The following is a 15,755-nucleotide window of genomic DNA, read 5'->3' as shown; positions in this document are numbered from 1 at the left end:
TGACATTACTGCATAGACTATCGAACATAATCTACATGCATTTTTACTCTTATGCAAAGAATCCTGTACCCACCGTCCCCCTTCCCCCTCCACTTGATTCTGAATCTGTTTTGACATCTGTACATTGTCCCTACCCTTTGTCCCGTGTTGTCCATCCCCGCCCTCCCTCTCCCGCCCTTTGATTCTGTTTCTTCTTCCCCCCCCCCCTGCTCTCTGTTTTGTTTTTTCCTCCTCCAGTTTCGTCTCCATTTGAAGAAAATATTATGCATATTATTAAGTCAACTGTTGAAATCTTTTAATGTTTTATCTTCACAATATTTATTTTATGTATTTTTCTTTTGACAGGAGAAAAGGAAGGGGCCCACTCACTGCAACCATAAATTACAGGTACCCCTACCCTTTTCGCCAATGTTTTCACCGAGCACGTTGTCACTGATGAACATTCCGGCATTGTACATTATCAGTCACAATACATGTCACGTGAGCATCAGTGTGTTTGTCAATCATCACTTTTCGTCATATTGATGTGCGTGACAGTATGGACTTTTGTGCAACATGCAGTACCGGTACTTTATTGGTCTGTTTGCTTTTAGACATGTGCCTTGATGTTTACAACCGAGGGCCATTGCACTAGCGTATTTGACATAGTAACTGTTGCAGATGTTTTGACAACTTCCACTGTTCAACCCAGTTTTTACAATGGGACATGTTCGGGTATCACCTGGGATAGGAAACACGATGTATTGTATTTAACATAGTGACTGTCTTTCATCATTTTCAACAGACGAGATGCCGTTCTTTACCCGCTGCATTAATTTGCTGCAGCGCATGGGTGCAATGTCGCTGTGACATGTACGATACTGTGAATCTTGGCAAGTCACATTATTGAGTTGCATGTGTGTGTATATAATTTGTGGTATCTATTAATTAATTTTTTGAAATCGTGCACTTAGATAGCCGCCCTAGACAATTCCTGCTATGTGGATATACCATTGTGGGGTATAAACTCTTTACAAGCGTAGTATAGGGCAACATAGGACACCCTTGCTGTATTGTTAATTAGACCAAGATGGCCGCTAAACTTACAGCCGTTTATGTTATATTCTTCAGTCCTACTTTTATGTTTGTCGATTGTGGTGAATTTATGCAATGGCGGAATGCTTTATTAGTAGGATGAGAGCACTGTTTCTTCAACATGAACAAGGCTTCTTTGGAAGTCGAAACATGTCGTTTTGGAAATAAACACCCTTGGAATTATTGATGGTGGATGGTCGTTTACTGAGAGCGTATGAAAACTTTTTGAAAAGCGACACGAGGATATATATATATATATATATATATATATATATATATATAAATATAGATATATATATATATATATATATATATATATATATATATATATTATATAGATGGATAGATAGATAGATAGATAGATAGATAGATAGATAGATAGATAGATAGATAGATAGATAGATAGATAGATAGATAGATAGATAGATAGATAGATAGATAGATATGTATGTATATATATATCAAACCGCAAAGTTCACCTGCAATGAGGGAGCCCACGCCAGTGAGTGAATTTTGCCTTCAATTTATTGGGAAATAACAAAGTTGAGCAACACGGTGCTTCGCCAGATTCAAGTCCTGCCCAACGCGTTTCATGTCCACCAACATTTCTTAAATGGGCGTTTGGTCGTGGCAGAGTTCTGAAACGGCAAGTTCCCAGCACCACATCAAATGTCTTAATTCTCCGCCTGTGTGGGCGTGGCCTGTTGGTAGATGTAGTGCTTTCGTATACTCAAGTGAGAGCACCTGAACAAACGTCGGAGGACATGAAATGCGTCAGGCAGGACTTAAACATGGCGAAGCACTGAGCTGCTCAACTTTGTTATTTCCCAATAAATTGAAGGCAAGATTCACTCACCTGCGTGGGCTCCCTCATTGCAGGATATTATATATATATATATATATATATATATATATATATATATATATATATATATATATATATATATATATATATATATATATATATATATATATTAAACACAACAGCACAGGTGCACCAAAACATTTGGCATTTGGTTTACAATTTAAATGAATCAACGAGAGTAAAGTTCCTCGATTTAATTTCTTTACTTTCAAAAGACGAAGCACCATACAGCTGACGCGCTTCGTCCCAAAAATGGGAATTCTATGTCAGGACCGGAGGCTTCAGATTATGCTTTTTACCTTCTTCTCTGATTTATTCACAAAACTTACAGTAGCCAAAAAGCACATAACATTAGCCCTACCTCAAACAAAGGTATGGCAAACAAAATGAAAAATGTCCAACAACTACATTTCCCATGAGCACCATAAGGCAGTCCATAATGTAGTCCTTCCTCAGTATCCTCTGCAGCTATGTAGGACATACCCTTCATGACCCCTGCCTCTTTCTTTGCTGCTTCGCAGCCAGTTAAGTGGTTTTTCCCCTTTCTCCTCACTTTTTTCGTAGTTGTGAGATTATTTGGGGGTTTTCATATTGTATATTGCATGTTTCTTAAATGTGGGGATGCATGGTCCGTTTTCATTTTCAGAGCGGATATTTTAGTCGCGGGAGCATTTTCTGTCCCTACGTGACTTTGCCCGTCTTCGGCACCCTCCGGCCACTAGAGGGAGCCAGAGCGTCTCGTTCTCCTCGGCGCGGTTTCTCGTCAGGGAGCCGCGCTGAGGAGGACGTTTCTGCCATCTCTCCCTCTGTCACCTCACCGAGACACTCGGTTTTCTGAGTCTGTATAGCCCCACACAACGTTTTTCAAACGCCCCGGTTGGGGTCTGTATTGCGGCTTGACCGCGTTGCCGCCTGCGGGCGATCAAGGGCACCTGGGTTCATCCATGCTTCCTTATAGACGGCTAGCGCGCAGGGAGGTGACGAAGGCCCGGTCTTGCCAAAGAGGGCCGGCGCGCTAGTGCGGTGAGTGCCGCCGCTATTCCCGGTTCTACTGGGCAACTCCTGCTGGCAGCCTCGCTCTGCCCCAAATTCTTATACAGGCTATAGCCTGCCTCCCTGTCCCTCAGGCTAGTTCTGGCCTTTTCTTACTATTTGAACATTGTATTAGTGATAGGCGCTTGGTGGCGATGGGGGATGAATATTATGAGGAGGAGGAGTCGCAGGGCTACCTCAACGATGATGAGTTTGTCGTAAATATTTAATTTACCGTCTTAATTTCTATGCAGGTAAGTACTTAATCTATAATAACTCAATCGGAAAGAAAGAAACAGAGTCCGTGGTGTTAGAGTTCTTAGGGGTTTTATTCCTTAAAAAGGAATCGTTCCGGAACTGGATATCAGGTTCCTGCAACCACAAAGGGTTCAGGAAGGGATAGAGCAATATTTTATTGACAATACATAGCTTATATACTTAATTTACACCATAGAAACCAATATAGGAGGCGTAACAGCTGAGAGAAGACAAGATAACAGCATCCACGTGTTACTAGTACGTAATCAGAAGGCGTGGACTAGGCGTGAACTAGAGGTGTGCGCTAGAAACGTCACAGGTAGGTGTCATATGGGGGTGGCACTAAACAGAAATGTTGCAATGTCAGCAGAAATCGGAGGCTTGGATGCGCGCGCAGCTGCATGACGTGTGATTGACGTGAAACTGGAGGGTGCAGGGGGCTTGACATTTACACTGACGGAAAGAGACAGAAGTCTAGCATGTCAGATCAGCTTGTACTTCTATCATATCTGATATCTGATGTTTGGGAACCATATTATCTGAACGGAAAAGGTCTCTGGGGCAGAAGCTATTCTATACTGACTGTGAGTGCGTGTATAAGCGCCTAAGTGTCTGCATGAGAAGCGTGGGGGCATGGGCCTTCCATGGGAGCATGGTAACAGAGGCTATGAATTACTTGCACGGAGACAGGCCGGCCCTTCGGATCTGCAGCTGGGGGATGTTTACTAAAACTAGTAGGCAGGAATGTATTTTCGAGGAGCGGAACAGATAATTTGAAGGTTGTAGTCCGTCTTGGCAGGCAGCAGGCTGAACTAAGCGCGGTGGGCCGCGCTGGAAGTAAGTCAGAGTTCATGGGTACAGAGACAGCCTGGGCTGAGGCTTTCGGAGTCAGAAGCCAGAAAAAGGCTCGATGGCAGAAATTCAGGGCCTACTTTTGCCAGAGCTGAAAAACGTGTAAAGTACACTACAAAAAGACGTTGGCATAGCATACTTAGGAACGGACTATTCAACCCATTCAGGGTGGGTCTGAAAGAGGACATGTTAACGTTGGACGCAAATGTATTTGCGTCTTCATAGCTGGCACAGGAGGGAAGTTACATGCACTTTAAGCTGGTACATGGAGACGGTGGGGTACACGCTAGGGAACACAACTTGACCATAAAATGTATATTTCCTCAAGTTTTATCAAGCTGTGAATAGCTTTATTTATAGGTGCGTCACAGAAATTGTGGGCCCTATGGAAGAGCGCATCTCGGCACGCATTATACAGGAGTGCGAGAGGGTGACCCAGGAACACCTAGGGGTTCCTGCCAATCCTACGACCCCGACGGGGAGTATCCCCCCGGCCCCTAAAAAACCCTGTAAGGATGGGGTGTCGAGTGCGGCGCGCGGTGTGGACAAAGACGCCTTCGAAAGGTTGCGCGGCGCATTCCTAGATAAGGCGGCGGATCCCGCCCCTGCGACCTCACCGCCCCCGGGCCCTTCGGGATCCGCAGGTTCAGCTCCCTTGTCTCCCATTCAGACCTCCCGGCAGATACTGATGATGAGGAAGGGTCGGAGCGTTCCTGGCGGCCTTCAGGCTCTGCCGCCGAACTTCCACAGGATAGTTCGGGTATGTTAGACCCGGATGAGATATTGCATTCAATGTCAGCAGCCTGGACCCCTGGGGAGAAGGTGGCAAAGTTTGTCGCAGGCCTCCTCCGCAAGCCCTTAGAGAAAGAGGCGAGGAGCTGTTTGCGTGGGGAATGCCCCAGGCCTACACTGGAGGGAAAGGTTGCCCTGACCCCGGAGTTAGATCCAAAAATTGCCAAATTTTTTGCGAAATTTGTTAAGGACCCTCGCAAGGGCATTGACCGCTCCTGGCGGGCTTGCCAAGATAAACTATTGGATGCCATAGGCCCCATAACGAAAATTCTGGACATGGCTGAGGAGGCAAAAGTGTCCAGGGCAGCCATCTCCCCGGAGGTCCTCTCCAACTGGGCGCAGAGAGTGGTAGTTTTTTGGGGGGAACGTGAACTGCGCCCTTTCTACGGAATGTAGAAGGTCCCTCCTGATTAAGTTAGACCCTATGTTGGGGGACCTGGCCTCTTCTGAGGCGGGTGCAGTGGCCCAGGGTGGTCTCTTTGGTGAGCCATTTATAAAAGAACTGGGGAAGTTCGTCAAATACCTTTACGTCCCTAGATAGGGCCCAGTCCAGTATCAAAAAAGTCTTCCAACAGCGTTTCTCCAGGGGGGGCGGTCACGGAGGGGGCCGCGCGACCGGCCGTGGCGGTCAGCAAGCAGCCAACAGAAATCAAGGCTCCCGTCGAGGACAGTATAACTCCTCGCAAAACTACAACACCTTCTATCCTACCAGAGGACAACGTTTCCGTGGCAGTGATGGATTCAAGAATGCTGTGGGGAATTTCTCCAAAGGTGAGTGTCATCTCGGCGGACCAAGTCCGCGTGGGGGGGCGTCTGGCCTTGTTCCCGGAAGCCTGGGCCGCGATCACGGCAGACGCCTGGGTTTTGCAAACCATACGGGGTTTCCACATAGAATTTTACGATCAGCCCCGCCAGCGCAGGCCTCCCCCTCCTATCGTGTTCTCTTGTGCGGACGCGCGATTAGTCGACAAAGAGGTTTCAGACCTGCTTCGCAAGTGCGCCATCTGCCTTTCTCATCCACACCCAGCGGGGTTTCTGGGCAATTTGTTCCTGGTGGACAAAGCAGATGGTGGGAAGCGTCCGGTGATCAACATCAAGGAGTTCAAAGGCTGGTTGATATACCGTCACTTCAAGATGGAGGGCATCCATCTTTTGAGGGATGTGTTGCTCCCCAACGATTGGATAGTACGTCTAGACCTCAAAGATGCGTACTTGGTGGTTCCCATTCACCCGCCACATCGGCGCTTTCTGCAGTTCCGGTGGGGACATCAGGTGTTCAAGTTTACCGCCCTTCCCTTCGGACTTTCATCGGCCCCTTGGTGTTTTACCGAGCTCCTCCGACCGGTGGTGGAGTTTTTGCAGGCCAAGGTAACCGGATGATAGTCCATCAGGACGACATCTTACTGATGGCTCAGTGCTCCGTGCAGTTGGATCTTCAGCTTCGCCAAACGATATCCTTGCTCCAAAGTCTAGGGTTTGTGATAAACAGCGACAAGTCTGTTCTGGTTCCGTCCCAGTCAGTGGTGTTCCTCGGTTTACCGTGGATTCGGTGCAATGCAACCGGAGCCTTCCCTCCAAGAAATTAGGGAAGATCCGCCATATCCTCCGCCAGACGATCTCGCGATCGCACACCTCTCTCCGTCAGAATGCCCGGGTGGTGGGGCTTCTATCTTCCTCCATCCAGGCAATCTTTCCGGGGCCCCTACATTATCGAGCCCTTCAGCACCTCAAGGCGCATCATCTTCGACGGGGCCTGACGTACGATCAGGTTGTTCCCCTATCAGACGAAGTGAAGGAGGAGATGAACTGGTGGCTGGCGCATATGGAGGCCTGGAATGGCTGGGCGATTTTCGGTCCCGTCCTGGTGATCGAGTCAGACGCCAGCCGGGCTGGATGGGGTGCGCGCTGTAGAGAGAGCAAGAGCTCCACATCAACTGTTTGGAACTGTTGGCCGGGTCGTTCGCGGTTCGCTGCTGGACCAAGGACACAGTTCGCTCCTGCGTCTTGCTTCGCATGGACAATATCTCGGCCGTCCGCTACGTCAATCATTTTGGTGGCCCTCGTTCCAAGGCTCTTTCAGATTTGGCGAAGGTCTTTTGGAATTACTGCCTAGCGCACCAGGTGTCTGTGACGGCGGAATACTTGCCGGGTCAAGACAATCAGGTAGCGGATTGGCATTCCCGATATCTACGGGACTCCAGTCAGTGGAAGCTCGATCCACAAGTGTTCAGGTGGCTGAGCGACACCTGGGGCCCGTTCTCAGTGGACCTTTTTGCGTCTCGTCTGGACTTCCAGCTCCCACGGTTCTTCAGCTGGAGGCCGGACCCTCTAGCAGAGGCCACGGACGCCTTCCTCCAGGACTGGAGTCGGGAGAGGTCGTACGCTTTTCCTCCATTCTCGATGAAACTGAGGGCGGCGGCCCATCTGCGCCGCCAAATGGCGGACGTGGTGATGGTGGAGGTCTCAAGTTTGGTTTCCGGTTCTTCTGGAACTTTCTTGGGATTCTCCAATCCTACTCCCCCGGTTTCCGCGGCTTCTTCTCAGCCCGGACGGGGATCTCCATCATCTGCTCACTCAGAGCTCTCTTCACCTCATGGCGTGGAGGCTTTCGGGCGACGTTGGTCGCTCCCGGGCCTTTCGAGACCAGCTGAGAATTTCATCTCGTAGGCCTGGGCAGGCAGCACAACGAAACGGTATCGCTCTGCCTGGAATAAATGGTCCCGCTGGTGTCTACGACGAGACCTGGATCCCTTGGTCGCAGGAGTCGTTCCCGTGTTGAACTATTTAGTGGAATCTGCTGCGACTGGTCTGGCCTATCGTACTATTAATGCGATGCGGTCAGCAACTTCTGCAGGACACCAGCCGGTGGCAGGGGCACCGCTAGGAGAACATCCTTTTGTTTGTCACCTCCTGCGTGGTATTCGGCTTTCTTTGCCTCTGGAACCGCGTTACTCGGTTCTTTGGGATGTTAACCTGGTTCTTAACCTTTTTCTGTCGTGGCCGCTGAATAAGTATTTATCTTTAAAGGAACTTTCGGCAAAATTGGCAATGCTCTTATGCCTGATTTCATGCAGGCGGGTGTCGGACGTACGCGCTTTAGATGTCACGGCGAGAGTTTTTTCCCCCGACGGGGTGGTCTTCACGTTGGGGCGTCGCACGAAGTGTGCTTCAAGGTCAATTACTTATCCATACTTCGTGGACTCCCCCAAGCTGTGTGTGGTCCAGTGTTTGAAGGCTTATGAGGACCAGACCCTGGAACTTCGCCCTCCGCGCGAACGACAGCTCCTTATCGCGCTGCGAAAGCCGCACAAGGCTGTCTCTTTTCCCACCATCGCCAGATGGGTACGGTGGATCATGCAGGAAGCAGGCATTGACACGAAACAGTTCGGTGCTCATTCGGCTAGAGGGGCCATGGTCTCGAAGGCGTTCTCTTTAGGTGCCAGATTGGAGGATCTGATGAGAGCTGCAGATTGGTGTTCGGACTCCACCTTTAAAACGTTTTATTTCAAACCAGTGGTGGATATTGCTCATTTGGTGGTGAGTAAGCTTTAAACTAGCATAATCTGAAGCCTCCGGTCCTGACATAGAATCAAAATTTGACTAGCAGTGTAACGGTAAGTTTCAATTCTATTAAGGACACGGAGGCGAGGATTATCCCTCCCGGTCCACCTGCAGAGATTTCCTACCAGTACTGCAGTAAGTACTCAGGTTTCCCAGTCCTATGGTTATGGTTATGAGACTTCGACGTTATGCATTATGTATTCTTTGACCAATGGCAGTTTCCCTTTCACTGCTGACACTGTGGTGTTTTTTGTAGGAAATGATGGCGCCAAGCAGGACCAATAGTGGAATAGCGTGCCTCGCACGAAGAAAGAGGAAGTGGTCATGAAGGGGATGTCCTACCTAGCTGCAGTGGATACTGAGGAAGGACTACATTATGGACTGCCTTATGGTGCTCATGGGAGATGTAGCTGTTGGACATTTTTCATTTTGTTTGCCATACCTTTGTTTGAGGTAGGGCTAATGTTATGTGCTTTTTGGCTGCTGTAAGTTTTGTGAATAAATCAGCGAAGAAGGTAAAAAGCATAATCCTCGCCTCCGTGTCCTTAATAGAATTGAAACTTACCATTACACTGCTAGGCAAATTTCGATTCTTCAGGGCAAAAGATGTACAGGATTTGTCCCATAAGATTAGAGACAAAATTTCCAACCGTAACTGGTAGATGTAACTGCTAGTATTTCAAGACTATTTTATGGTGTCTATAACTCCGATCAAAATGATTGACTGCGTCCGATATCCAATCTATCTATTATCCATAGTGGATCTATACTCCAGAGATACGTAGTCAATAGTCGAAAGATGTAAGTAAGAGGCCCCAATTGGTATGTGATAGGACCGAAAGGCGGCATCCAAAGTACTCCCAGTCGTAAGCGTGGCGCGTTTTCCAATATATATATTGTCCTTGCTGGTGAAGTTGCATACTGGGAATTTTGCCCAGGTGAGGTGGGGTACCCAGGGCCAAAAGACCGACAAAATTACTGTGAATAGGGGGGGGTCCACCAGGGCTGTGTTCTTGCCCCCACTCTGTTCTCATTGTATGTGAATGGAGTGGTGGAGCACCTACTGAGCAAACCATTTGTCGCTCCGTCCCTGGCGGGCAAGAAAATACCAACCCTCCTATTCGCCGATGATACCCTCCTCATCTCAAAGTCACCTATGGGCCTACAGAGCCTTTTGGGCAGTTTCCAGATCTTCTGCACTAGTAGGGGGCTCAGGATTAATACTGACAAAACTAAGTACCTGGTATTGAATCCACCCAGAAAGCTTGGCCAACCTCCAGTATTGAATTGTGTCCCCCTAGAAAGAGTCAGGGAATTTGACTACTTGGGCATTCGCTTGTCTGACTCTATGCAGTGGATCCCTCACCTCCAGAAATTGTCGTTGAGCCACAAAAGGGTTGTTGGGACACTTCTCAAAGAGCAGCGCTCGTCCTCTTTTAAACCTATTGCCCCTGTGCTAGACATTTATAAAGCAAGAGGAGTAAGTGCAGCGCGATACGGGACAGAACTTTGGGGTTTTATTAAGATCAATCTCCTCTCCAGCTCTGAAAACAAATTTCTGAAGGACCTGATGTCCCTCAACAGAGCACAACAACGTTACCCCTGCTGCTGGATATGGGCTGCCGCTCGATTAGTGACCAGGCCCAGCTCCGACCGCTACTATTATGGGCATGCTTATGGAGGGTACCTGAACTTGCTAGTTATACGGAAGGGCTGTCGGAAATATTGGCAATGCCGGGCTGGTCTCAAATAGGGTGGCTTAGTAACGTTAAAACTCTGCTGGTGATTTGGGACTTGCAGATGCTTGGTCTTCCAGATGTGACCCCCCGAAAGCTGCCCTCAAGAATGTATACTGGCAGTGGGTAGCCAACAAATTAAATTCCAATCCCAAGGAATACAGAACTACTATGGAGTTCCTTAAAACTAAGGATGTACCTCTATACGAACCCTACCTGGACTTGATCTCAAAGCCCTTTGATAGAGCCCTGTATTTCAGGTTTAGGATGGGTTTACTTCCTCTGAGAGAATTGTCGGCCCGATGGAAGATTGCAGGGCAAACTGCTCCTTTTTGTATATTTTGTACATCTAGAGTGGAGTCTATTGCACACTTTTTATTCGAATGCCCGGCCTAAAAATCTCCAAGATCTAGGTGGCTAAAACCATTATGCAGAGGGCTGGCTACCAGACATTATAAAGATGCTTTACGAATACTAATGTCTGACACCCGTCCGCTGTTTGTTTGTGGTATGGCTAAATATTTAGGCTGGGCATGGTCAATTAGACTGAAGCGGCTAAAAATCATTGTTTAATTGCGGCCTTGTATTAGGACCATTTTATCTAATTTATTGAAAAGCATTTTTATCCTAACTGTTTAGCCAATGTTTTTAAGTCATGGTTTTTATTGTTCTGTTATGCTTTTAAGATATATTTTTTATAAAATAAAGCTAATTGACTTGACTTGACTATATATATATCTATCTTAAACCTCGTTGATTCAGTGTGAAGGGCTGAGTGAAAGATGAACCAAACTGTAGTGCATTCATGATATCGACCATAAGACGACAGTCAAACACGTACAAAATGGTGGACTTACCTGGCATTGCGTGGATAAGGTCACCGCACAGAACAAAGAATTTTGGTTTGGGGTTTAGCTTATTAATGGCCTTGACCGCTTCTTCTGTTAATTTGATCTCTTGGTCCCATTCATCACCACCATTATCGCAGTCACCCATCGCCCATGCCTTCATCAGGCCAAACTGTGGGTCAGCCCCCTGGATAAAGTAGAAGGGGCCCTTCCACTCCGACTCCTCAGCTTAAAAAATGAAATAAGTTAGGTATTAACATGGTATCCCAAACATGTTTAGTAAGTAATACATAACACTAGCTAGGCAAAAAGTACCAAATAATGACATAAAGTGCTCATTCCCTGCAGCCTGAAAATGATGACTTAAGTTAAAAGGGAATTCTGTGCTCATATCAGCACTGCAAGATGTACCCCAATTATGCACTGACCCAGTAGTTCTTCTCCATAGGAGGTCAGAATACTGCTCCTGGTAAAAGAGCACCAGACTGGAGTGGGGTAGATTTGAGTTGCATGTGGTAGATATGAGTGAAGTGGAATGGGGCAGATTGGGTAGAGTTGAATGAAGTGTGGTAAAGTGGGGGTAGATTAGAGTGGTTAGATTGGAGTGGGGTGGAGTGTAGTTGGATAGATTGGAGTGGAGTGTGGTAGTTTACAAATTATGAGACTATAAGGAAATACAAATCGCACTTGTCACTTCTAATAAATTGACTGAATTTTGTGGTGCCCACTTCAGGAAGATCAACCACCTAGACTTCAACACAGGGGTATAACCCCATAACACAATTGCATGAGAATGATCAGCACACACAGCCCCTCATATGCATAAAGTACAAATCAATTAAGTAATGGGATGCACGAACACCATTCACGTACTTTCAAAAAATTCTTTCTTTATCCCCATCTTCTTAAAATACGCTTTTCTCGATATAGCCAACACGTTTTGTCTCTTTGCATGAGACTTCGTCAGGGCTTAATGTAATGTAGACACCTATGAACCATGTGAACTTTATATGTTCTCCACCAAGAAAACCAATATCCAAATGGTAAGTATGGTCCTCAATCAGACCTCTTGCATGTATTGGATTTGCACCATATGACCCCTATGGCTCGATTTCCAGTTTCTCTTATCCTTGTGTCATGCTCCCTCAGGTCTGAACAAGAAGTTGGATTACCAGTGTCTGTATTCCAAGCCCATGTTGCCATAAAAAATGAGTGCGTAGAAAGCTACCAGTTATATGGCACGTCAGATTTTTCTTAAATCTGACGTGCCTCGTAAGCTGCATCTTGGAATACACACATTGGTAAACCAACTTCTTATCCAGACCTGAGGAAGTGTGACACCACGGTAAGAGAAACTGGAAAGTGAGCCATAGGGGTCATATGGTGCAAATCTAATACATGCAAGAGGTCTGAGTGGGTAGATTAGGGTGGAGTGGAGTAGGGTAGATTGAGTGGATTACAGTAGGGTAAATTAGAATGGAGTGCAGTAGATTAGAGTGGGGTAGATTTAAGAGGGATGAGTGGAACTGGGTAATTTGGAGTGGGGTAGCTTAAAGTGGAATGGAATAGACTGGAGTGGGGTGGATTGGAGTGGGGTAGAGTGAGGTGGGGTGGGGTGGATTGGGTAGACCGGAGAGGAGTATATAGGAGTATTGTAGACTGGAGTGAGGTGGAGTGGGGTAGATTTGATTGCAGTGAAGCATGGTGGGATGTGGTAGATTGGAGTGAACTAGACTGGAGTGAAGTGGGGTAGATTGTGGTAGATTGAGTAATTTGGAGTCAATAGATTGTGGTGGAATGGGGTAAAATAGAGTGGAGATGAGTTGGAAAGATTGCTGTATAGTGGAGTAAATTGGACTGGGGTAGAGTGGGGTGAATAAGACTGTACTGGAGTCGGTAAATTGAAGTGGAGTGGGTTGGACTAGGGTAAATTGAAGTGTGGTGCACTGGGGTAGATTGGAGAGGGTAGACTGGAGTGGGGTATATTGGAGTGGAGTAGAGTGGGATACACTGTGGTAGATTCGAGCATAGTGAGGTAGATTTGAGTGGAGAACAGTAGATGGAGGTGGAGTGGGGTAGACTGGAGCGGGTTGGTGTTGGTTGGGTTACATTGAGCTTGTTGGGGTAAATTGGAATGGAGTAGAGGGGAATGAAGTGGGGGAGATTGGTTTGGAGATGGTTAGATTGGGGTGGAGCGGAGTGGGATACATTGGAGTGGGGTAGATTGGAGTGGGTAGATTGTTTTAGAGAGGGGTAGATTGCAGTGGGTAGATTGGAGTGGGGTAGATTCGGTGAAGTGGAATGGGGTAGACTGGAGTGGACTAGAATGGGATAGATTTAGCAAAGTGGAGCGTGGTGGGGTACATTGGAAAGGAGTGAGATAGATTGGAGTGGAGTGGTGTAGACTGGAGTGGGGTAGAGTGGAGTGGACTAAATGGTGTGGAGTGGAAGGGTGTGAAGTGGAGGGGCTTAGAGTGGAAAGGTATGGAGTGGAGGGGGGTAGAGTGGAGGGGCGTATTGTGTCCTGGAGTGAGTGGCGTAGATTGGAGTGAGTGGCGTAGATTGGAGTGGTGTGGAGTCTCTTGGCGTATCCTAGAGTGGAGAGGCGTAGAGTGGAGTGGTATGTCGTAGAGTGGAGTGGAGGGAAGGGTGTAGAGTGCAGTGGCGTAGTGTGAAGAATGCAAGGTGAGGTAGTGCACTGCCCTTACAGACAACACCTTTTAAATTGAAATTACCCTTACATTTGCACCAAAATGTGGTTTTACTGCACACAAACGATAATGTGTGCAAATGTAATCACCTAGCGTATTGATGTGTTTAGATCCTATTCAAATATTTGTACCCACCACACTTCAGAATTACATTAAAAAGTGCTTCATTTGTACTTATTCTGATATATTCTGAAATATCCTTTTTGTGTGTGTTAGAAAGGGAAAACATCCTACACCCTCTTACATGGGTAGTCGGCAAGATTGTTACATAAATTCACTCACATTGTCAGAAAAAGAGAAGTAAGCACCAGACTCCCTTGGAAGCCTAAGCTTGACATTAGACATCTGCCTTTGAATGCTTGGCAAATTTGAAAAGATAAGAACAAGATTTAAGGGCCTGCTTACAGAAAGCAAGTCCATGGAAGAATACAGTAAACAAGGTTTGAGCAATGGGAGGGGCGAACTCAAGCTGGACAGACTAAAGCAAATAAAGCCATTGTGAGAAGTTGGCCTGATATGTAGTGTTTCCAATTCTGGAACCACTTTGTATCAGTCCAAACAATCCCTTATGGTGTCTGGTTGTAAGTCAACCTTGTAGACAAGCTATCCTAGGGGTAGCATGGACTAAGCAGCCTTAAAGGCTTAACTCAAGAGGTCGTGTTAAGCGAGCTGTTTTACCACATACAATCCTGTAATACCAAATGAAAGGACACCACATAAGTATATATTATAAAAATATATGTGTTTATTACTAAATTAATCCCCAGTACTCTTTATGAGGAAAGGGGCACAAGCGTTAAATCAAAAGCACAGTATAACATACAAAGTTGCACAATTATGGATGAGGGCGGGTGGCCACTCAAACCATATATTAAAAAAAGTGGTATAAGAGATACCAATCGAACAGTGGTTAGGCCTAGGGCCTAGAGAATCGCTGGGAGCAGTCAGGACTAGCAATGCTGAAGTCGGGAGTAGCCCACGGAATTCGGGTGCAGCACGTAAAGTGCGGCTTGCACCAATGCAAAGTCAATGGTGCGTAAAAGTTACACAAAGTTAGTTTAAAGATACTTCCGCTGAACCTAGAGGAACAAAACTTAAGACACAGACCCTAGAGGTGTGTACCAGTGTAGGGACACCGGCGGTGCAATGTAACCTCACCCACAGGAAGTGGGTGCACAGGGTCGAAGTGGCGTCGGGTTTTGACACGCAGGTTCTTGGTGCTTGGAGCTGGAGAAGCTGCAGGCGATGGGAAGCAGAAGGGTCCGGTGTGATCCAAGGGTGGATCGAAGTCGAGATGAATCTGAAAGCAGAGGGGACAGAGTCTGGGTCACTCAGCAGTGACAGGGTGGAACCAAGACGGAAACAGGCAATGTCGGACGCAATCAGATGGTTGTCGAGAGGCTTCTCTCCGCTGTCACGTGGGCTCTGGGGCATCTGCGACGTCCAGGAGCAGGTCACAATCTGTCCCACGCAGGCTCTAGCCGTCAGCACCGTCGGCTTCAAGATTGCAGCAAACAGCACTTGGCAAAAGCAATCCATGCGGAACCGGGAGATTGCTTCTCACTCAGACCAGGAGGGTCAGAGTGGGGGCTCCTTTTCACAGGAGCTGTTGCAGACCTGGAGCAACCAGGAAAGCAAGTCGTTTTCAAGTTTTCGTCGGCACAGGGGCCACAAGCAAGCTGGCAAGTGACCGGGCCAGCGCGTCGAGCCAACACAAGCAGAAGGGCCCCACGCAGCACTCGTCGAGTGTGGAGGGGGTAGCTTTGGTGCAAGTGTAGCTCAGGGTTGGGGCTTCTAAAACCCCGGTGTACAGCTTCGAGGGTCACTCGTGGGCTGCACGGTCAGCGTCTCGTGGCCTTTTCAAGATGGCGTGCCCCACGCTTCCGGTCGCCTCCACTGGTCTCAGCTCTGCAGGGACTGTGGATCGGGCTGGGAGAAGGCAGACAAGCTTGATCTCGTCGATCTCTGTCGCTCGAGTTCCGGGCTGGGAGAAGGCAGGCAAGCTTGATCTCGTCGATCTCTGTCG

The 15,755-nt window shown here is 47.4% G+C and overlaps 1 protein-coding gene across 1 annotated transcript in view; it reads right to left on the bottom strand.

The window, feature by feature from the left end:
• Positions 1–15,755, bottom strand: part of CPPED1 (calcineurin like phosphoesterase domain containing 1) — an 832,655-nt gene that overhangs the window by 602,985 nt on the left and 213,915 nt on the right. Inside the window, exon 2 of the mRNA XM_086941424.1 lies at positions 11,028–11,246. Coding sequence (XP_086797550.1) covers positions 11,028–11,246 — 219 coding nt within the window. The remainder of the gene's footprint in view (positions 1–11,027; positions 11,247–15,755) is intronic.

Source organism: Lissotriton vulgaris, chromosome 10 (assembly GCF_964263255.1).
Source record: "Lissotriton vulgaris chromosome 10, aLisVul1.2, whole genome shotgun sequence".
Classification (NCBI taxonomy): Eukaryota; Metazoa; Chordata; class Amphibia; order Caudata; family Salamandridae; genus Lissotriton; species Lissotriton vulgaris.
Note: the sequence above shows the minus strand (reverse complement) of the source record. Positions and strands in the feature narration are given on the sequence as shown.